Source organism: Tenebrio molitor, chromosome 4 (genome assembly GCF_963966145.1).
Source record: "Tenebrio molitor chromosome 4, icTenMoli1.1, whole genome shotgun sequence".
Classification (NCBI taxonomy): domain Eukaryota; kingdom Metazoa; phylum Arthropoda; class Insecta; order Coleoptera; family Tenebrionidae; genus Tenebrio; species Tenebrio molitor.
Genome location: NC_091049.1, coordinates 3825339 through 3848423, shown reverse-complemented (window position 1 = coordinate 3848423; position 23085 = coordinate 3825339). Strand labels below are relative to the sequence as shown.

The 23085-nt window shown below is 43.3% G+C and overlaps 5 protein-coding genes across 9 annotated transcripts; 1 reads left to right on the top strand and 4 right to left on the bottom strand.

Annotated features, from left to right (window-relative positions):
- Positions 1-111: 111 nt before the first annotated feature.
- LOC138129960 (gastrula zinc finger protein XlCGF28.1-like) lies at positions 112-1445 on the bottom strand. Its single transcript, XM_069046303.1, has 2 exons — positions 1205-1445; positions 112-1152 (listed from the first exon to the last, which is right to left on the bottom strand). The coding sequence occupies exons 1-2, from the start codon at positions 1322-1324 to the stop codon at positions 217-219; spliced, it is 1056 nt and encodes a 351-aa protein (XP_068902404.1). The 5' UTR covers positions 1325-1445; the 3' UTR covers positions 112-216.
- On the bottom strand, positions 1422-3665 carry LOC138129958 (protein I'm not dead yet-like). 3 transcript variants are annotated; one of them, XM_069046298.1, is made up of 4 exons: positions 2996-3665; positions 2289-2948; positions 1861-2241; positions 1422-1815 (listed from the first exon to the last, which is right to left on the bottom strand). In XM_069046298.1, the coding sequence occupies exons 1-4, from the start codon at positions 3350-3352 to the stop codon at positions 1552-1554; spliced, it is 1662 nt and encodes a 553-aa protein (XP_068902399.1). In that variant the 5' UTR covers positions 3353-3665; the 3' UTR covers positions 1422-1551. The 3 variants fall into 3 exon arrangements, with proteins under 3 accessions (XP_068902399.1, XP_068902398.1, XP_068902400.1); XM_069046299.1 differs by having other exon boundaries at positions 1678-1833; positions 1914-2241; XM_069046297.1 differs by having other exon boundaries at positions 1422-2241.
- A 144-nt stretch (positions 3666-3809) lies between these two features.
- On the bottom strand, positions 3810-11040 carry LOC138129959 (protein I'm not dead yet-like). 3 transcript variants are annotated; one of them, XM_069046301.1, is made up of 4 exons: positions 10861-11040; positions 5771-6147; positions 4294-5343; positions 3810-4246 (listed from the first exon to the last, which is right to left on the bottom strand). In XM_069046301.1, the coding sequence occupies exons 2-4, from the start codon at positions 6128-6130 to the stop codon at positions 4001-4003; spliced, it is 1656 nt and encodes a 551-aa protein (XP_068902402.1). In that variant the 5' UTR covers positions 6131-6147; positions 10861-11040; the 3' UTR covers positions 3810-4000. The 3 variants fall into 3 exon arrangements, with proteins under 3 accessions (XP_068902402.1, XP_068902403.1, XP_068902401.1); XM_069046302.1 differs by lacking the exon at positions 10861-11040 and adding an exon at positions 10375-10722; XM_069046300.1 differs by lacking the exon at positions 10861-11040 and adding an exon at positions 6219-6882.
- Positions 11041-15669: 4629 nt separating this feature from the next.
- On the top strand, positions 15670-21743 carry dlt (codanin-1 like protein dlt). The gene is made up of 11 exons (XM_069046294.1): positions 15670-17345; positions 17406-17500; positions 17548-18974; positions 19021-19184; positions 19767-20255; positions 20304-20501; positions 20555-20783; positions 20835-20992; positions 21044-21203; positions 21254-21519; positions 21569-21743. The coding sequence occupies exons 1-11, from the start codon at positions 17259-17261 to the stop codon at positions 21695-21697; spliced, it is 3402 nt and encodes a 1133-aa protein (XP_068902395.1). The 5' UTR covers positions 15670-17258; the 3' UTR covers positions 21698-21743.
- Positions 21740-22853, bottom strand: LOC138129961 (vitellogenin receptor Yl-like). The gene is made up of 4 exons (XM_069046304.1): positions 22451-22853; positions 22096-22405; positions 21930-22049; positions 21740-21877 (listed from the first exon to the last, which is right to left on the bottom strand). Exons 1-4 carry the CDS (start codon positions 22802-22804, stop codon positions 21753-21755), a joined length of 909 nt encoding a protein of 302 aa, XP_068902405.1. The 5' UTR covers positions 22805-22853; the 3' UTR covers positions 21740-21752.
- Between the last annotated feature and the right edge of the window lie 232 nt (positions 22854-23085).

The following is a 23085-nucleotide window of genomic DNA, read 5'->3' as shown; positions in this document are numbered from 1 at the left end:
GGCTGACGTCACCGCCCAAGGTCAGACTAAGAGAGGCGGACGCGTGCAATCCCACCAATCACAATCGAGTTTCCTCGCTTATTTTAAACAAAGACATGTGCAGAATATGAATTAACCAATCAGATCTTGCCTTTTTATTCAAGTCACTAGGCTCTTAATTTAAGTAGGCTTAAATGAATCTTAAAAAAATAGCAAATAAGTCTATAATAAATCAGTTTAAGTGGGTTTATGCGTCTTCATGTGTCTCGTCAGGTGACTACTTTGCGTGTACCTTTTGAGACAGACGGTACAGACGTGGGGCCTCTCTCCTGAATGTATGACCAAGTGGTCTTTCAAATGTTCGCTCCTGACAAACCCCTTCCCGCACACTTTACACTTGTGGGGCTTCTCCCCCATGTGGCGCTTAATGTGCACCGACAGATGCGAACTAGTGACGAATTTCATGCCGCACATGTCACAACTGAACGGTCTCTCGTTTTTATGGAATCTCATGTGGATGTTGAGATTGCCCGAATGGGCGAACCCTTTATTGCACAATTTACACTTGAAAGGTGTCTCGCCTGTGTGGGTCCTCATGTGATACGTCAGACTGTTAGATTGACTGAAGGACTTGCCACAAACAGAACACATGTAGGGCCTCTCCCCACTATGTGTCCGCATGTGTGCGTTGAGAGACGCATACTGGATGAAGCGCTTGGAACAAACGGTGCACTGGTGGGGCCTCTCCCCTGTGTGGATTCGTTTATGTATCTTGAGATGCTCGACTCGCGCAAATTTCTTTGCGCAACTGTCACATTCGAAAGGCTTTTCACCGGTGTGCCCCTTCATGTGCTGATTCAAGTTACTGCGACAGCTCAAAAACTGGCCGCAGACGTCACACTGATGCGTTTTTTTCGCTTTAAAACTCGTCGCCGGTTTGGGGTCATTCTCCTTCGTCTCGTCACATTTCACAACAACTTCCGGCTCTAGCAGGCTACTTTCAGTCGCTTTACTATCAATAAATTCGTTGTCGATTTCTATTTTTGAGGTTAGGAGTTTCTGTCGCAACTTGTAGTCGTTCTCGGTGATTTCTTTTTTGAATTTGTAAAAAGCGACCAAAGCGTTGGCACACTTCTTGCATATTTCCGACGGCAAACCGTCATCTTTTTCGGCCTAGAGGCAACAATTTTTGTAATTTGTCAACAAAAACATCGTCTGAGCTAACCTGTATGGAAGCACAATAATCCAACATTTTCGAGAAGCGCACCGATATTTGTTTGTGTTCTGTGAAAATTGACTTGAGAGCTCCTTGTTTCATGCACGTGCGACAAATCGAAGGCCCCATATTCCAATTTAACACGCTTTAAAGTTCAGATTTTGAGGTTATATTTTTGTTGTTGTTGGGTTATCTGTCAGCTGACTTTAATATAAAAATTTTGAGGTTAAGTGAGATAATTTTATTTCAAAATAAATTAATATTAATACAAAGACTAGTACACAAACTCGGGTGTGTAAGGACCATACTTAAATTGTCATTTAGATAGGAACTCAACAAAATCGGAAAAGCTGGGATTACTCTGTTTCTGTTGTATTACGCGCCCACTCTGGGAACGTTTCAAAGTCCCAAATTAGGGATCCTAGGAATGGAAAAATTGCTATAAGCATCACCATAGCAATCACTTCGATCACGGATGCGACTTTGATCATTTCGAACGTGCGCATGTTGCACGGAGCCGCCGCAATCGCGTTTGGAGGAGTGGACACTGGAAGGCAGAAAGCAAAAGAACAGGCGAGACACACTGGCATCATCAGATACATGGGGTGAACTTCAGCTTTCTGTAAAAAAGTTAGAATCTTTCTGGAGTTGATTGAAATCAGTACCTTTGCAACACTCGCTACAATGGGTAGCAGAATGTTTGCCACAGCTGCATTACTTGTGAACTGAGTAACCACCATTGCCATCAGAGACGAGAGCACCAGAACAGAAAGCCTCGGCAAACCAGCAATTGCTGCCAATTGGTCGGCTACCAATTCCCCCATTCCGCTGTTTTTTATCCCGTCGGCTAGGGCGAATCCCCCGCCCATGAGGAAGATGAGACTCCAGTGCATCTTCTGGTGGATGTAGCGCCACGTGATCAGGCCAGTAGAAGGCGCTGTGGGTCTCTTGGACTCGTCTTTGTCGAAAACGTGAAGAAAATCGAGACGAGCGGGGAAGATGAACAGGAGCACCACCACGATCATGGCGGCGCAAGCGTCGCCGACCTGTCAAGTCATTGTATTTGATAAAACAAGATTTAATCCGGTCTTACTGTCGTATCTGTGATGTACTCAGGCCATCCCTTCATGAACCCCGGCCGCCGAAGGAACCACAACATCACGGCGAACACAAACATGATTCCTACCATAACCTCGTGATTCGACAGTCTCCCCATTTCGTGCAATTTTTCCGACAAGACCCGTCGAGTCACTTCTTCGCCTTCTTTCCCCACGTTGATCGCCTTGGCGTCGGCGGAGTTGGGCCTGCCCAGGCCCATGAACCAGAACTGCATCCACACCCAGGTGGGGTACATGATCGCGACCATGAGCGGCACATTCGCCGCCAACCACTTGTTGAAGTCCACCCCGGGGCTGTCTTTGAACTCGGTCTCGTAGATGCCTTTCAGGGCGAGATTGGTGCCGCTGCCGACGATGCAGCCCAAGCCGCCGATGGAGGCGGCGTAGGCTGTGCCGATGTAGAAGCACATGGTGACTCGCGTGGGCCGTTGCATTTGCGGGTCGATTTCAGCCTCGGGGTCTTCGTTTTCTTCCTTTTCGAAAACTCGGCCGAGACCTTGACCCTCGAGCTCTGCCAGGACTGCTTCGATGATGGGGATCATCATGGCGGTGGCTGCGGTGTTGGATATCCACATCGAGACCAACATGGTCAAGGTGACTAGACCGAAGTTCAGGCGGCGGTAGCTGCATCCGATCTAAAAGTACCATCAGTACCCATTTTGCGTAGATTTCAATTGTTTACCAGTTTGATGGCGTGCAGGGAGATTCTGGTGTGCAGATTGCAGAATTCTATCGCCAGTGCTATAATCAATCCACCAACAAACATCATATTTGAGTCTTTGAAGTAAGCCATTGATGTTTTCTTCGTGTCGAGGATACCCATCGTGGGGAATAGTGCCAATGGGATCATGGCGGTCACAGCCAAAGGTAGTACTTCAAGGACCCAAAATCCTGCCATCAAGACAACGACGTAAAGACACCTCATCGCAGGAGTGTTGTTCATGAGAAAAATCGGTAAAAGCGCGAGGGGGTATACTATTATGAAAATGGTTTTCCAATAAATGGCCAATGCCTTGAGGATATCGATACATGTTACCATCTTTTTGACAGATGTGAGAACTGTCACAACTGTCACACTCAACAGGAAGAAAGAGAAAAACACAAAGTTTTCGTTCAAGTATATTTGACAAGATTAAACGTTCTGTAGATTGGTGGACCTGCAGCTCTCATCTTTCTCCTTTCTTCTAATTTATCAAGATTTCTAGAAGCAGATTGCAGATATTTCGTGCTAGTAGGAGCGGAGTCGGCCATCTTGTACATGATCCTGGTCTCCAACGAGGGTTGTATTTTTACGTCTGAATTTCGCTTCTTTTTCTTCGGTTTCGCTTTTTTACATTTTTTGTTATTTTTCTTTTGTTGCAAAACAGGATCTACGTAATGAAATGATTGTTTTGCCGATTTTGGCATATTTACGACACGGAAATTTGACACATGTTTGACAACTGTCAAAAATCCTGGTGCTGGTAAACACGTACAGGTGTCCCATAGAACGGTCGTAAAATATTTACACTTTATTAAATAAGTCGTTATCATAAATATAATACAGCGTCATTGAACAAATTAAAAATAATTACATGTTGGGTCCGGGTTAATTACCCTTGACGTCAACACTCTTAAATAATACCACGTGATCTGATTCCCTAACCAATCGAATTCGAGTGAAGCAGTCTTGTTTTGTTGTGGTGGGTCAGTCAACCCAACTGGGGTACGTCTCGAGGTCCCAAATCGCGCCCGCGAGGAAGGGGAACACGGCGAAGAGCACCAGGAGCGAGATTACGGCGACGCCTAGGCCGGCCTTGACCATATCGGTGGACGCCATGTTGCAAGGGGCGGCGGCGATGGCGTTGGGGGGCGTCGATACTGGAAGACAATAGGCGAAGGAGCAACAGAGCGACGTCGGAAGCATCAGATAGAGAGGGTGCAGTTTGGCCACCTGGAAGGGTTTGATTAGTGTGAAAACGTGAAAGCGGTCAAACTCACTTTTGACATTTCGGCTAGAACTGGAAGTAAGACGTTGGCCACGGCGACGTTGCTCGAGAATTGAGTCAACACGGTCGCGAAGACGCAGGAGATGACCATCACGGCGAACTTCGGCAACGTCGCCATTCCGTGGAGATGGTCGGCGATCAGCTCGCTCATTTTGCTCTCCTTTGAGGCTTCCGCGAGCGCGAAGCCGCCTCCCAGGAGGAAGATCAAGCCCCAGGGAAGCTTGTGCTGGATCACTTTCCAGGTGATGAGCGCAGGGGATGGCGTCTTGGGTCGTTTGGTCTCGTCCTTGCTCAAGATGTAGAGGAAGTCGGGTCTCGCCGGGATCATGAAGAGGAGCAAGACGACGATGAGGGCCGCCGTGGCGTCTTTGACTTTGTGCTCGGTGATCAACTCGGCCCAGCCCACTATGAACTGCGGCTTCCTGAAGAACCACAGCAGCACCGAGAGCACGAAGAGCGCGGCGACGGCCCCTTCGTGGAACGACATCGGCCCCATCTCGTCGATCTTCTGCCGGATCAGCTTCCGAGCGGCGGCTTCGCCCTGCGTCCCAACCCTAATCCTCTTGGCGTCCTGCGAGTTCGGCCTGAAGAGACCCATGAAGATGACCTGGAGCCACACGAGCGACAGGTACATCATCAGTACCATCATGGGCACGTTCAGCATCATCCACTTGGCGAACTCGATTCCGGGGCTGTCGGGGAAGCGCGTCTCGTAGATCCCCTTGAAGGTGAGGTTGGTACCGCTGCCCACGATGCACCCCATCCCGCCGATGCTGGCGGCGTAGGCGGTACTAATGAAGTAGCACATGGTGGTCTTGGTGGGTCTCTTCTGGTCCGAGTCTGGGTGGGTCTCGATCTTGTCGTTGTTGTCCAAAGAGTTGGACTCGTACATCTCGCCAATCCCCTGAGTCTCCAGCTCTTTCAGGGTGGCTTCTATGATGGGGATCATCATGGCGGTGGCGGCGGTGTTCGATATCCACATAGAGACGAACATGGTGACGGTGATCAGGCCGAAGTTGAGCTTGCGGGGGCTGCATCCCACCTAAAAAACATCCCCGTGAAGATCTAGTACCTAACTGTCACTGCTTGACATTTGACAGTTCAAGTCCAAAATGAAAGACATCCGCGTGACGATCTAGTAAGCGCTGGAAATAACTGTCACTGGTTGAGATTTGACAGTTCAAGTCCAAAAACGTCTTTATTTTTTGTACGGTTCTTATCACAAAGTGTGACGGTTATTAGTGTGGTCAATTAAGCGTAACGATAACCTCTAAACTACATTCTTGTTCCCACGAGCGCAATTTGCAGCAACCAATTGTCCAGAACTGATAAGAAAATTAATTTGGTACAATGTGAAACAAGTTCTTTAACGATCGCTATTATCGGTAATAAATATCAGTTGAGTCACGAAAAGCCATAAATCACAATTGTACTTAAGTAAGTGTGGTGATCCTGCGTCCTTGACTTACCATCTGTATGACATAGAGGGCCACCCTTGTGTGCAGATTGCAGTACTCGACCGCTATGGCGATGACCAATCCGCCGACGAACATCATATTGGTCTCTTTGAGATAGCAGAGTGAAGTTTTGTCCGAGTCCAGGATCCCCATCAGGGGGAACAACACCATGGGGATGAGGGAGGTGACCGGGAGGGGCAGCGCTTCGAACACCCAGTACCCCGCCATGAGCAGCACCACGTAGAGGCATCTCAGAGCCGCCACGTTGTTGTGGAGGAAGACCGGGAGCAGCACCAAGGGGTAGACCACGACGAAGATGGACCTCCAGTAGAGCCTCAGCGCTTTCAGGATCAGCTTGGCGGTGGCGGCCATGCTGTCGACGGTCCTCACTGCAAACCACGACATTAGTTGGTGTTGACGGTGCGCCGCAAGGGTCCGCACCGGGACCGCCGCCACGTACTTTTTACCAAGGGTGGATTGTCTCACGCAACAACTCGATCGTGGTTTGTTTCTTGTTGGTCGTTGTCCGTGCGCATGTTGGTGACAGACTGGGTCAGATTCGGCGTCAAGAGCGACTTATAAGCGATCGCATTATCGACGACGCGATTCGACTTTGTCTGGTGGCGATCGAGAGCGATTGTGGGGTCACCCCGACTCGTGTAATCTTTGTCGACACGATCGGGTTGCTCCAGATGGAAGATCGGCGTCATCTTCGGTGATTGACGCAAAGATCAGCGATGACGCCGATTCAATTGTTTATGATTTCGCACGTGGCAGGCCTTGACCCACACAATTGCACCAGAAGGGCATGGGCGGGGCCAAGTTTACACGGAGATTGCATAGATAGCGCGTCACGTGACGTCCCCTTCTCCTAAACAACGTCACTTTGGGTATCTGCGTTTGGTGGTACCCACCACTGACCCATTCCTGACGTTTTCTTTGTAAATCGTGACCCCTTCGTGTCCTTCCTCTCAAACTTTCCGACTTTTACTTGTGGAAAAAATCAGATCAAGTCAGAGTACAGCTCTTAGACTCTAACCCCGAAAGGATACAACGGTTCAATTAATTTCCGTTTGAATCGCAGTTAAATCGCCAACCCAGGTTAAACCATGCGATAACGACATGAAAAATTATTTTTGGAGGCGACCTCGCGATCTGGTTATAACGAGACTGAAGGGTAATAAACTCGCACATCGGGACCGAGATTATCTCCCAAAAGCCTTAAAAGGTACCATTCAAGAGGTGCGATCAAGGACAAGTTAAGAATAACAAGATAATAAAGTCGTTTTATAACCTGGCGAGAAGCCACGGGGATTTTTGATTTGTTAAGTTGACACGACCAGTGCCTGCGAGTATTTTTGGAAGCCCAAAAAATTTATTTTGATATTTTTTGCACATCCCAGCTTTTCTGGTTCACGTTGAGCGAAAATTGCACAAAAGAGTTGTTGACACTCGTAAATTATCTTTATCTATTGCGGTCTCACGAGTGTCAAAACAGACAGAGTTTTTCGCATTTCCATGTTGGTAAACATTGAGTGAGTAAACAGCAAAATTTGTTGCAATGAAGCAAAGTATAAATAGAATGGAAATGTGCAGCTGAAAGAGATGCCGCTATCGTGTTAAATGGAGCAAAAAGGAGTTATCAAGCACTTAAAAAAAAAAAAAAAAAATGTGACCTCCAAAATTTTCCAAAATCTGCGACGGCTCTAACGAGTGGATTTCAATTTTGCAATTTGGATTTTTGAGTTCTAGAGGATTACGACGTCACTCCTGATGGCACATTTCCTGCGTACAATTTCCCAGCGCTCATTTGTTTATTTTAGTCTATCGAAAGTATTACTTTTATTACGGATAATAATAAACACTGATTGACATTAATCAATCTAATTAATTGATTGTGACAGTATCGCAATGGCAAAACCGGTTTTTTGGACTTCTTGGGCTTCTCAGAAGTAACAGTGGCATTCAGTGGATCACGTGACCGTGCAAACGATAATTTCCGGTCAATTTATTTATCATCTAATTTGTACGATAATAGGTATTAAGAATAATTGAGAAATGACTGTTTTAATCTGTTTTCTAGAAAATTACTGTCCGTTTCGATAAAGCCAAGCGACGAGTTTGAAAAACTCGCCCATTACGAATAAATTAGATAATACAATTGTCCTTAACAGTTTGATTGGGCTATTTAAAACGACACCGGCAACGACCTTTACTTGCTCAGATAATCCAAAAATCTCGCCACGAAACCGGCTTCGTTGTTGCATCACTCAGACCTGTCGCAATCGGCGAAACTCTCCTTTTGCGTTTTTCCTTTGATAAAGGTGAGCGGTGAGTCGAGTGGCGTGAGGCGAAATCGCTGGCGCCTTCTCGTGGGGACCGGCGCAACTAGGTTTCACTGGATTTCGCATGATCTTACTCAAACCGATCACTTCGGAATTCATGACTAACAAAATAATTTCAAGAAAAACTCACGGAACAACAATCTGCGAGGCGATTGGTGTGGCACGGCGAATATTTAGATCGGTTGCGATTAGATATGAGAGCAACAGGTGCAGGAGGAAACAAATTATTCATAAATATCAACAGTTCGACGAGATTGTGGCTGAAATAGGGATTTGGGATTATTTGTACGAGATAATTTTGTAAATAGTGTGTGAGAGAAATCTGCAAGTTTTGCAACTCTACTCACCGGATGTGCGTCTAATTGAACATATCTGGTGTTGGATTTTATCGTTTTGCATTATTTTAATGATCAATTTATCTCGGAGAAAGTAGTTTTGTTTTATTGACAATTTGAATTGTTCCATTCAAGCAAATAAAGAAGCTTGTGTGGTTTATTACAATTAATTGGAGATCTGACGATTCTTAATTTCTAGAACCTGTTTACTCACCAGATTTGTGCCTAATTCAATATATCTGGGACAGGATTTTGTCATCTTATTTGATTTTGCCATTTATTAAAAACTCCTCCTTCAAATAATATAAACAAATAAATAAACAAATTACCTTGTGTACTTTAGTGCCTCAACGGAAGTTTTCACTCAAACCTGACACTTTGTAATTTTAAAACATGCTTATTCACCCGACTTGAATCTAATTGAAAACACTTGGAACTAGACTTCTTTCTTTTGTATTTTGAACGTGGAATTTGTGTCTTTGACGATTTTTAACTGATGGAGCCTCTGTGTTCACCAGATCTGTGCCCGGTCGAAATTCTTTGGAACCTATTTTTCCACTCGATCGTTTTGGTTCCTTTTTTCAAAATACAACCAAAAGACACCAACTGTGAGAAATGAAAGTGTCACGTAAAAGTGTTAAGTTAAGAGCCTTGGTAACAATTATCGAACAATTACAAAACCAGGAACTCGATTATCACTTTGTTACTTAAGACGAGGGTGAGAGGGGCAGTTCTTACCAACAAATTGCAAACTTTTCCTTCTTTTAACACTTCTTTGGTGCTCAAGGAGTGCAACTTGAACAAAACCCACAAAAATCTTTGTGGTATTTCTTTTATATATCTTGTTGCGGGTGTTTTTTTTGTTACCACGCAGGACCCATCAAAAAGATGCAAAATATGTTGTATAAACATTAGGTGCTCCAATATTTCGTTTATTTATTAAGCCGCACTGGAGGTTTTTTAAATTCAGAAGGAAAATTGATGAGTAAATATTTATTACAATTTTAACAACAATAATAATAAGAATTTGATTTGTTGCAAATTAGCTAATCTAATAAACTAGTTTACGACGGTTTTCTTATCCGAAAATGTGTTTGGGTGTCTGTGTGTACAGTGTGGTCACAAAGATAGCATCACCTGTACTAACATTTTTATTTCAACAAAACTATTATTTGATAACTGAATAAAAATAAAATACGTAGGTAATTCAATTAAGACAAACAAGCTTTTCTTTTCATTTTAATAGTGTAGCTACGCTGTATAAAAAATATGTTATCTAAACAGCAAATGGCATTTCAATGTTTCATTACGTTTTTATTTAGTCTTTGTTTCTCGACTCAAAAAGTGTTATTACTGAAGAATGCGACGATCTGACAGCCCTGGGCAACCAATCGAGATTCTTCAATCTGTTGCAATTTGTCCGAGCTCGAGCGTTATCTTGTTAAAATACCCTCCTGGAGATATTTTAATTTTGTTGTGTTCTAATTTCCAGTGTAATAGCCAATAATAAATTCTACAAAGCTGTTTAAATATGTTTGTATATAGCGCTCGTAATGCGATACTATTAGAGTAACATGTGGAATAGTGGAATAAAAACGGTGTCGGAACAGTTTCTCAAGGATAATGAAGTTAATCGGTGTCTTCCGCGCGAAACAAAATTTGCAATTGATGTATAGTTTGGTCGTTGTAAAAGTGGACAAGAGTTGTAAAACTGTTGTCTGGACGAATAAACGTTTCTACTGGTTGCAGTTCGATTCGATTTGATTATTTGTAAAAATAATAATGTGTAATGGAAGTGATTTGCAGGATGTCCATTTTTAGAACGAACAAGCTTTAGTCACGAAACGAAGAAATTCGACTGAAATCTGTTCAAAATCGTGCAAAATAAACAGGACCTAGTTTTGAGAGAAACATTAAACAGTTTTATCTAACTTACGTTATCTCGTTCGGGTCGATTGAAACAAGCTTTGGAGCTTGCTTTTGAACATACTACTGGAGTTGTATTTTTAACCGCACCAGTAAACTTTTGTTAAATTGTCCCACGTTTATGCACAAGCCATTATCCGTCATTAATGCATCGGTGATGGTTCGTACAAGGTTAATGAGTCGATAAAATTGACAAATCGTAGCAGTTGTCGAGCACAATTCATCAAAAGCGAACGCTCCACTAATCATCACCGACAACTGTGCTATTATTACCGAATTGCCTCGACGCCGCTCTGGACAGCTCGCACAGACTCTTGATGAAACGTTTTTAGTCGACCCCCTCCCCGGGGCCGAAGAAATCAAACAAGACGAACAAACCACGACGTGCCCCTTCTCTGCCAAGGCCACGCGGCCTCGCCTCTGCAATTCCTCCTCCAGGTAAAAGAACGGCGGTTTTTGCGCATACATATTTACACCCCAGATGACAATCACTGACCTGAGTGCGTCGATTGTTTGTTCTGTGGGAGCGGAGGTCTTGGCCCTTTAGCCTCCGCATGAATTAGTGTTGGCGGCGGAAACGGTGTCGTCGAGGTACGCGCGTCACCTTTTCACATTTTCGCCGGGAGTCGCGCTCTTTGTGCACTTTGCCGCCGACTGGAAGGACCGTAAAGCCCAAGTGCATATTTATATCTCGGCTCTTCCGTGAATTTGACGCCACGTATTTTATGCGGAGAGTGCGTGAAAGACGTGAATATTTTTACGCGGCGCGTGTTACTGAACTTACACGCTTTCGATTTCCTGAGGGGGCTAAAGTGCAATTTGCGCACGAGGTGCAACGCGGTTTTCAAAATCTCATACCAACTGTCCTTGTGATGTGTCAGATAAAAAATACTATTTTCAAGCACTTAGATATTTGTAGGATGGGGCATAAACATTCGGAATAACTAAAAACAAGATCATATTTTTAGCACTCTGTAAGTCAAGAAGTTCTTGGAATTCTTTGACATATTACCGCGCCCTCTGACGACAACTTTCAAAATCACAGAGCAACTGCTACACTTTTCTTTTATTTTACCTAAATTTCAGAAAATACAGATTTTATCGCATCTGCGAGGTATTTCCCGGATGTTTGAAAACTTGGCAATTTATTCGTTTATTTCTTTAAGTCAAAGAGATCGAAATGATTATCTTTTGGGGATTTTTATTTATTTTGTTGGTAGCTTGTGATGGATAGACTTCATTCGATTTCTGAGAAGTGTCTCAAAATCATTACATTTTCTGTCATAATTTTGTGATTCTTTACCATATGATGGAAATAAAAACCGAAGACAGAAAGTTTTTCGGTAAGGATCAACGAGCAATTTTAAACGATTAAATAAATGTTGTTAATAAAATAAATGAAGCAAGAAAAACAAACATACCTATTCTTTGTAAGAGACTCCATAACAAAACATCAATTAAATTTGGTAAATATGTACAATTGCGGACACGGAATTTTAGACGTCAAATTTATGTCATTTAAAAAAATGTCAATGTAAGCCACGCTTTATTGTCAGTATGATTGACGTTTGAAACTATTTGACATTTGATCATTTGAAAGTTTATTTTTGGCATGTCAGTATGATAAAAGATAAAAATTGCAAAAATCGAAAGTGAGGTTAGTTGGACCTAAAGCCAGTTTAACATTTTTATGTAAATCGACTGACAAATCGTCCAAGATTCCATGTCCACAATAGTACTTACAAGACAATTTAAATTAAATTAAGAACATTTCAAAACCCTTACACTCGAAAATGTTTGAAGCTTTTTATACTGGAAACAAATACCAAGTGACTATTAATGACTGAAGAATAACTAAAGAAGGGTTGGCATGCCTGGGCAGTTGGTAAGCTTCATCATTGTGAACATGTCATATCTTCATTCATTTTATAGGTTGGGGTTTTGAAAGTATAATGTGAATAATCGACGTTGTTAATAAGATTTCATAACTCATTAAAAATATGAACCAATCAGTCAGGTGCCACGTTTACTGCAGTTATTTCAAATTGTTTGTGGTTGTGCTCATTAGTAAAAATCATTTAAAAAAAATAATGGGTGATGATGATGACACTTTTGTTTTACTCACTCTTTTGGTATGACATATTTGAATTTAAAAATCGCGTATACCAACGTAACACCTAAAATATGTGACCAATCTAACAAAAAAAAAAAGTCACAAACATTTATGTATTGTTATATTTTCATTTTTAGTAGGTATAACTAGTCAACAGACACGGCTAGCCGAACTTGGCGAGTGTAGTTGTACAACACGACATACGTTACTCCATTTCCACTTGTTATACATGATTGGAAAGATAACAACGTGATGACGTGAAACTTTTATTGACTGACACTTCACAATCTAAATATTGCTGATCAGGAAGCCGTACTACCGTCAATTTTATTGAGCATCCAATAGAAAGCGTGTGTTTGGTACGGTTGTCATGGCAACAACAAACACTTCTGGAAATATTAGCTCGCTCCGCATTTGTGTTTTTGTTGTTGTGGAAATAAGCACGAGTCGCAGAACAGAGGTCTGAAAAATATCCGGAAGTGAGACTCATTCTGGCTTAAGAAGATAATCTGATACGGTTTATCTAAAGGTGCTGCCCTTCAACCTTCAAGGACAATTTGTTACAACAATGCTTCCGTCTAGAAAATACTGATTTTCCATTCGTCTAAAAAGCGTCTTGAAACTGGCATTTCCGTGCCTTGGCAAGAAAATCGAAACAGGAATTTTTAATGAAAGATTTACGGTTGGCGGCACTGAGTGTCAATGTCATGTGGAATTTTTGTACAAGTGTGAAATATTGATGTTGGGCAAATGTGTATCCTTTATTGCAAGCTGTACATTGTGTATAGCAGAAGTCGAATCAGTAGAGGCCGAGGGGGTTATCAGACTTACGGGCGGGCGGCCACAAGGTCGACAACCCTCATGGACAACTGGCGACGAATTAGGAATAATTAGAGGACGACGACGGTTTTGAATATTTGAGGAATTGATTGACTTTTGTGGTGTTACAGTCGCTTCTTGGATCTTGTATGTTGCCAATGGAAGAAAAATAAATTCCCAATCTGGTCATATTTTAACAAAAATTATTATATTTTGCTTTAAATAAATCGTCGGCCGAAAAAGTTTTGTGTATTATAATACACGGCTAGAAAATGTTTTGCAAGTGCTTGCACTTGTGGTGCCTCGGCTGACGCCTCTGTCCACAAACTGTGCTCGCAAAATGACATTTTCTAGCCTTGTGATACAAATACAAATAATTATTGTTGTTCAGACATGATTATGTATCGCGCCTTCAAATAAATATATATTTAGAGTAGGCGTGGGCGACATTCTAATTCTGTTAACAATGTAAAGTAATTTTTGTAGGTAACCAATTATTCTCCGGAGTTACACAGGTTACATAGTAAGCTTTTTCCCAATTTCATATTGTCATATTCCGTGGAAGGGGAATAGGGAGAATACACTACAAAAATTAAAAATATTTTCTAACCTAATTTTATTTCGTTAAAATGTCAGACGTTTCTTGTGTCATTTTCTACGCTGGAAAAATGTTGCAAACAATTGATTCAATAGATTGTTTATTTGAAGGCCCGTTATTTCGATTATGAAATGTAAAAGAGAAAGGTAAACATTAAGAAAAGAAGAAAACATAAAGATGAAAGTGGTCGGTGTATTGCAATCAATGAATTTAATTGAATGATTTTGTAAATATTCTAGTTTTGACAGTTTGAAAAACACTGAAGTGCATTGGAGTCGGGTCTCCCCTACATATTTTTCCTTATTAATTTTTTTTATTTGAGTGCTGGTTTTGTAATTCTTGTCAAAAGTACTAAAAAAGAGTAATGAAAAAAAAATCTAACACAGAATTTTGTTGTTTTTTAATTTCTTTACTATGTTACAAGGCAACAACAAAGTAACAGCTTGAAGAGAAAGAACTTTTCACTGTTTTACGACCAAATAAGTTTTCACTATTTTATGACTCTATTTCTATCGGAATATAATTTTTTTCGCCAACCCACTTTTTTACCACAGAATGTTCATAAATTACGAATTATCAGTGACGCCATACGCCTGAAACAACAAATTAAATTTTACTTGCGACATTTTATCCATGCTTTTTACGTCTTTTTTTGAACAAAATCCTGATCGGTGTTTATAGTGTACAACTCGATTTCGTTGTTTAATTGGAACGACGTAACCGTTCATTATCGATAAAAAAGTAGCGTATTGTGACGGTTTACTCAAGGAGAAACACAAATACCTACAGTTGTTCATAATTATTATTCATATCAATGGAAGCAGCAATTTGAAGACCTTGAGATAGTTGTATGCCCAAAGCGATAGAGAACTTCAGAAATGACATTTTATTGAACCAAACATACAGTGTGATTTTGAAAGTTGTACAGATATTTTAACCTGAAGTGGTACGTGTTAAAAGAAGGCAAAATAACCCAACTTGCCTTATAAAAATATTAATGGTTTACGAATCAAAGGAATCAGTTTGTTTGGAAACCGCTGAAAAATTTCAAATTTGGCGGGCAGTTTTGACGTGCGACCAACCTAAAAAGTCACGTTTTTATGTCATTCGAGGTTATATTTGATTTTATCGTTTAAGTTTTTTGAGTTTCATCATGAATTTTTGACAAAATTTGTAAAGCGACGATACAACAGTGCCTGCAACTTATTCAGAAAACAACAAAGACTTAAATAACAAAGTAAATGATTGTAATTGTGAGTAAAAGCATAAAATCATCATCAAAGAAGTTGCTCAAAATGCTTGCCAGAAAGCTGAACTTGATTCAGAATGCCTCGGTTTTGACGAATTTCCTGAGCGGCGTTTTGAAGTCGCCAAACTTCAAACTGGGTGATTTGCAAAACGTAGAATACTTGTTCGTGGCTGGTTTTCAATTTCGTGAAGAATTTGTTCGAATGCAACTAAAATGCGATCTTCTCGTTGGCGCGCTTATTTATTTCGCAAAGCCCGAAATCGCGAAGATGCTGCACAACGTTTACAAATCGTGCATTGGGAATTATCCTTTGAGGAAACCTTTCACCGTAGATTTGCCGTGCTAGCTTTGAATGTCCACGGCTTTTCCCAAGATCAAAACCATATCGATTTCGTCCAGATTGATGCAAGCCATTTGTGATTTAAATTGACGTCAATATTGAGGTTCTTGTCAAAGTTACTTAATTTTGAAATAAATGACAACAAAAAAGTCTACTGAGTTTTTCGTAAACTTTTAGCCCCCTTTTTCCAGAAAAATCAACATTTATATAAGGCGTTATTGGCTCAATCGTTACCTTTCGTGGGGTTCTACGACTGTTCAAAATATCTGCACAACTTTCAAAGTCACCCTGTATATTTGGAAGTCATTTGCATTGTGTTCGTTATTTCTGTAAACAAAACCAATAAAATAACGAAAGTGCTTATAACGAGTTTGTAAATAATGGACCAATGTACGATCCATTTTCTCAGTATCTTTATCAAGTTGTTAACTTATCATGAAGTCTGTTGCTGCATATTGATAATAATATAGCAGAATCGTTCAATTCTGTAGTAAAAAAATTGTAGGTAGAAAACGAATTAATTTTTCATTAAATGGCTCATATGAAGGTAGGTGTTGTGAGTTATAACAGAAAAGAATCGAAGGACCAAGTTCCATGAAGTTAGCCAATATGAACCAATCGCAGTATCGCGCCTAAATAAATGAAGTGATACTTTTGATAAATTACTACACAAAGTGGTATTTGTAAACTAATGTATAAAACTTTTTGCTCATTATTCTCCTATTCTCCACTCACCTATTAAACTAGGTACTCATTTATTTCTAAAAAAATGTTCGAAATCCCGCAGGTGTTTCTCTTCATTACCCTCGTAGAACTCCATAGAAGTGTTTCCCCCTTCTCAGAATACCATTCTTACTTATTTTGCAGAACAATCGATTAAAACAAGCGGAGGTCGCTTCCCATTGACCCTAAATTTGTATAACGAACAAAAACCCACCGGAAAAGTTTCCTCCGAGATTTCAACAACAAAATTTCCCGCATAAATAGTCTACACAAACCGACGATATTCCAAAAATTTTACGTATTCCAGGGTTTTCCATTTCAGAGAGCGCTATTTATGACCCTAGATCAAACAATTCCTCGACTTGGAGTCAGCAAACTGCGCAAAAGAAAAATTACGACGACAAACAGAAAACACGTGCCGGCATTTGCATATTTGCATACCGCATAATTAACCGAAGTGACAGTAATAATACTAATAATAATCAGAGATGACTTCAAAATAATCATAATAAAAGAACGTGACGAAAATTATTTAACGAAATAATAATAATTAATTGTTAGTTTCGGTTATGCAACCAGCTACATTGCCGTGTACGTTTCTATTCTTATTGTTTATTGTGTAAATATAAACAAATATTTGAATTTGGCGCCCAAATAGTTGCCATGACAACGTAACTTTAATCACAACAATAAGAATCTTGCGATAAAAATTTGGATACAAGTTAGTTTGTGAAAAAAATCGCGACTTTTTTAAATAAATATTTCGCTAAAAGTACATTTGAAAAGTAGATGTTTAATAACAGAGGGAACAATGATCAATTTTACATTTTACATAATTCAATAATTTTATTATTGCATCAAGGAATTTTGAGGTGTTTTTATTTGAGCCTGGAAGGTCGTCGAATGCAATTTTGCAACGAATCCACCTTTGCATCAATCTCCTTGACCATCTCAGTTGCCAATCGCGCATGCGTACCAATCCCGCCACCGCAACATAACCAAAATTATGTTTACCTTGTCGACCTCATTGAAACTTTTACTTTCGTGACGCGATGGCCGAGGCGTTATTAAACCGAGTGCTCAACGACGAAGCCGCCTTCGACGCCTTCCTCGAATGGTTGACCAAACTCAGCTACCAGGTAATCCAAACAAAAATAAAAACATAACCTCACTTTGTAACGTCAAAACACACCACTCAGGACCCCAAATTCGCGTGTCTCTCCGCGGAATACAAATGTTCGCGCGCGGATTTCGTCACGTTCTTCCTCAACTACGTCCACGAGGAGATCGGAAGGTGAGTTGCGACGTTCTCGTGCGTACACGTGACCCAAAGCATTTCAGCGGGCTGACCAGCGACAAGAAGAGCGACGTCGACGGTTCCAAGAGCAGCAGCGAGATCAACCGCTCGCACAGCTTCCCGCTGGATTTGAGCTCGGAGCTCGATGACAGCATCAAGAGCAGCACGCCCAAGATGACCAAGGTGAGCTCGGACAGCAGCGTGCAGTCCTACATGAGTCCCGTTTCGCCCATTTACAAGACGCACGCGAGTTTCACGACGCCTAAGTGTCACAAGTCGCTGTGTTTGGGCGATTTCATAGTGACGAGGCGAGCCTCGTCGAAGAAGAAGTCGCAGAATTCGGAGACCAAGCGCAGGATCAAGCCCACCAATTTGACACAAAAAGTGAACGGGTTTCACAAGTCCGAGAACAGTTTCAATTTTAACAGGAGCGAGCCCGACGAGTTGCCCAACGAGCGCAACGTTCTGGCCGAGGAGCGGTTGAAGATTTTGTCCAGGAGTAGTATCCAGAGCGGGGGAAGTCCCAAGAAGATTTCCAGGGGGTTCCCCGAGGAGGTGAGTCCGGATCGGGGGGCGGTAAATCACCCGGAACGAATCGACAAGCTCGTGAGAGTTTACGTCCATCTTCTGGACAACCATTTTGTTTCGAATCTGACGAGCGAAGTGTACTTTTTGATCACATTGCTTTTGCGGAAACAATTCTACAGTCTCGATTGGGGCATCGCCATTTTGAACGACAAGTGGACGTCCATCTTGTTCAATTCAATCCACAACGTGGTGTATTTCGCGGCCAAGGCGCTCGAAAGCCAGATACGCATCTTGCGCAATTACGACAACTCCACCGTTCGCTTGTTGGTCGAAAACCGACGTCTCGCCCAGTTTTCGCCCGTTTTGGTCGAAAACCTGCAGAATATATCCAAACCGGATCGAATCATCGAAGTCGACACGTTCCGAGACAACATTTGCTTCAATTCGGACACCGACAATCGACAAAACTTCCCCAACGACCCCTCCTTCCACGCCTTCCGCAAGCAACGCGACCTGTTCTACGAGATCTTGAGATTGTGGGAGCGCCACCACATGTCGCCGGGTTTCAGCTACTCGGTCAGTCTCGCCGGCAAAATCAAGTCTCTGCTGAGTCTGTCGACCGAACCGACCAACTTCATCCACTTTGCGCGACTCTTCAAGGCTCAACTGTTGAGCACGTGTCAGAACGGCGACTGCGACGACTTCGTCACATCTCTAGATGTCGACGCGCAGAAACTGAGCAAGTTGAAGAGTCGCTGCGTGACGAAGGGCAACTGCCAGGGACTCAATTCTTTGCCGAAATTCACCGAGAACGAGGAGTTCTACAGAGATTTTATTTTGGTGGGGGCGAATCATTGTTTCAACCGACACCTCGCGGACGCTCTCATCGACGAAATTGTCGAGCTGAACGAGACCAGCTTCAGCAACGAACTGGACACCAGAGGTGAGACGACTTCTTGCATGACTTAAAAAAAAACTGTGACTTGCAGAGAACGACGTAGACTTGCCGACCAAGAAGTCGTACTATTTGTGTATCAAATCGTCGCGGATTTTGGCCAAATTTCTCGGTTTTATTGAATCTATACCTTATAAAACTGAATGCAACAGCTACTCCGAGCACTTGTTGGCGAGGCACTTGAGGATCAGGCAACAGGTAAATAGGTTATGTTCAAGTGTTGCAAAATAGTTAAATAAGCACCGAAGCTAGGTATTTTCTCCCAACTAGCTGATATTTGGTAAACTTTATTCACAAAGATTTTAGGTTTATTGACAGATGCGGAGACACGTGACCACACTTAAAAAGCAGAACAGCGAACAGCGCATAAAATTCGCCATAGTGTTGATCTTAGTAGGCTCTGGCGCGAATTGTTTTGCAGGAATACCAACGGTATACTGATCAAATTGAAACAATTAAGATGGCGCGTTTAGTATTTTTCACTGTATTATGTTTTAGAACTAGAATTTGAAATCTGTCAAGAATAGAGTTTATTTTAATTTATTAGTTGCAAATAATGCAGGGCTCACCGAAAAGTTTGCATAAATAAGGAGAGATTCATTGAAAACTCTTTTTTGACACGTTTTGACAGTGGAAGTTTTCTTCCGTACGATGGATCGATGGGTACATCATTTCAAACTACTCAATGGTGGTAAATACCGAAAGTCAGCTAGCTAGGAGACAATTCACAAGGAATCCACCATACTTATTTAGTTATAATACACTTCACTGTATCTCCAGGTACGTCCAAATTTCGACGTCAAATCTCTCTTGGAGAACTCGATAAGGCGCAAATCCGTGATTCTGTGCGTCCCTTGGCTCATCAAGTACCTGTCGATGCTCGACTACGTCACTTTGAAACTCCCCTACTACACTTCAGTGCACAGCAACTTGTTCTGGATCTACCGGAACTTCGATTGGGGCCCCGACTGTAACATCTACCTGGTAAAGTTCTGCCTGGGTTGGTTGTTCGAACTGCCGCACCTGCCCGACCACAGCCATCTCCACTACACCGAGATCCGTCTCGATTTCGAGTACGAAGTCGCCAAGACGGGTCTCGACCAACTGACGATCGTCGATCAGAACATCCTCTACTATTGCTGTCCGTACCTCGACGAGATCAAAAAACTTCTGACCGCCACTTCAACCAGTCATTCCATCACGATCAAACACATAACGCCCGTGACGGCGTTGCAGTCGCCCGACGAAGTCGCCAGAAAGAAATTGGAGGTTAGGTCGATTCGATAATTGGTGAGGTGTTGTACCGAGTGTTTGCAGCAACAACTGGAGGAGGCCTTCTTCAACGGTCAACCCGTCTCGCTGCGAAAAACCGTGGAGTTTGTGAGCGAGCGAGTCGCGTCGACTTGCGTGAAATACGTCTGCGGGACGCTGGTACCTAGTCATAAAAAGAACGCGTTGGAGAGATTGAAATCGACGATCGTTTTCGACCCGCAGGACGATGTGGAAGCACAAAAAGTGAGAATTTGAGGTTATGTCGTGTCATTTTTGACATTTTGTGGTTCCGTCAGGTGGCGCTGCATGCGAAAGCGAATCAATTGGCGGCCGTTTGTCTGCAAGAATTGCAAGAGTCTTGCGACCGCGAAATCGAATCGATTTCCTCGCCGAAAATCCGAGGAGCCGTGGATGCGTTGGCGTCCCTCGACATCCTGCCCCAGACCAAAGAAGTGTGCGTCGGCATCGCGAAAAAAACTTGTTTGGAACGTGTCAAGCAATGGGTCAATTCGCACGTTACTCTCGGTAAGTCGCAGCCCCACGGCTCGAATCTAGATTGTAACTGAGCGTTGACAGGCATCTTTACCAAGGATTTTCACGACGAGGTCCAAAGACTCGCCCATTCGGAGGGACGGAAGTATAAAAAGCCGCTGTTTATGCTGCCCCCTGACGGCACCAACCCGAACCACAATGACAGCGTGACGAGTGCGGCGCATTTGATCGACAAATACACGGTAATCACGACAATTCGATTTGAAATTTCGTCTGAATCGAGTTTTCGACAGGCTTTGACGATTCGCGTGATTGAAAACAAGGGGATCGAAGAGGGCGCGTTGGTCGCGCTGTTGGACGAAACGACCAAGAGCATCAACGAGCGCGGTGACTTCAATCAGTGCATTTTAGCGACGATCTGCACGCAGCTTTTAGATTTATTTTTGTTATTGCGTGAGTTGCACCTGCGCCGTAAAGGGGTTGCTTGACTGCTCAGGTTTCAGTTGCCCACGAGCCTAGCGCGGTGACGCAAGAGGAGGCGCTGTCAAAATCTTGTGACATTTGGAGGTTATACTACAACGGCTGTGACGAGTTGTTCAAATCGCTGTTGTGCCCCCGAAACGTGAGGATTTTCGCCGGAGCCGAAGACAAGAAGGCGGCGTGGGGCGCTTTCGCCGGATTCTGCGCCCGTTTGATCGAGCGCGACATGTTGACTCGTGACAATTTTGAGTCGCAGTGCACGGGGATTTTCAGGCGGGATTGGGACAAGGTTGGTATCGCGTCTGTCAGTCTGGGGTTTTCTGATCGGAGTTTTTCAGGACACGCTTAAGATTGTTACGGAGTTTTTAAAGAGTTTTGTCGGGGTGTACAGCGATCGAGGAGGCAGCGCTTCCGATTTTACTTTTATTCTCGAGTTTTTATCAGACTACTGTGAAGACTTGTTTTAAGAATTTTTTTATGTCATTTGATTTAATACACAATAATACAAAACACCGTGTTGTGTTATAATTGGCAACCTTGGGGCTCGTCCGAGCGGTCCAGACAGTGGTATTGTCCGTCACAAAAGTGGGAGTGTGGGATGCAGTCACCGTTCAGGCACGGTATTGTCCCGTTCTTGCAACCCGAAGCTGAAATTTAGCACAGGTAAGATGGGTACCAAGCTTGACAGGCTCCATTCACCTGTTTTGCAATCGATCTCGTCAGTCTTGTCCCAACAGTCGACAATACCGTCACATTTCTTCGATTTAGGTAGACACGAAGTGACGTTGCTGCACCGGAAGTGGGTGTTAAGGTCGCAATCTTAAACAGAAACCTGTCACAAGCTCAGCAAATCGCGAAAACTCACCACAGTCGAGCTCGTCGGATTTGTTGGAACAATGAATCACTCCGTCGCACCGTCTGTTCATCTTGATGCACATATTTCCGCAATTGAAGGCGTCTGAAGGGCACTTGAGCGTGTTCTTGAGGTTGGAACATTGGTAGATCCGGTGGTGATTGTCCAACAGTTGGCAGAACTGCGTGTTGACGGAGCAAAACCCCCCGCACCCTGTCGGATCCTTCCTGTCCAGCGCGTCCACGCACGTCGGAACCGCCGTCTCTGCTAGCTTCATGCAGATGCGGCCACGCGTGCAGTTTTGACAGAAGCTCGCCGTGATCTGCGACTCAACTCAGTACGCGTCACACAGTCTCAAAAATCTTACCCTCTCGTGGGTCAGCGGCGAGGTTGGCAGCACTGTCGCACTGGATCGGTTCGACCCGAAGGTGTAGACCACCTGGACTCTCTTGCTGCCGAACAAGCCGAAGTACACGCCGAAAACCACCGCCACCACCAGGCAACTCAGGACCAGGATGCACACGACCAGGCGCCACCGCACTCGATCCCTGCCGCCCCCGATTTCGTTGATCTTCAAGACCCACCGGTGGCGGAACAGGTTCTTCTCGACGACTACGTTGGCGTTGAGGTGGTTGTCGAAGACTTCCCGCGAGACCGTCGCGATCTCCTTGCGGGCGTCGTAGTAGTGGATTTTGGTCAGCTCCACCGGCTGCAAGATCATCGTGGCGACTGGCGACGTGGCGCGACCCCCGGCCAAATGGCACCACCCCACCTGTTCCACGGCTCCCCTTTTTAAAGGTTAATTATCGCAGTTCAGGTACGTGCAGCGCGACTAGGGCGAGTTGCGGCAAGGGTCCCCGTCGGACCAATCCTGTTACAACAACGGGGACAAAACTTAATAAACAAATGCAATCCTAACTGTGCCTTTCAGCAACACCAAATAAATGTGACGATAATAATAAAAACAAGTGAATTGATTAGTGTTGGGGAAATAGCACCGAC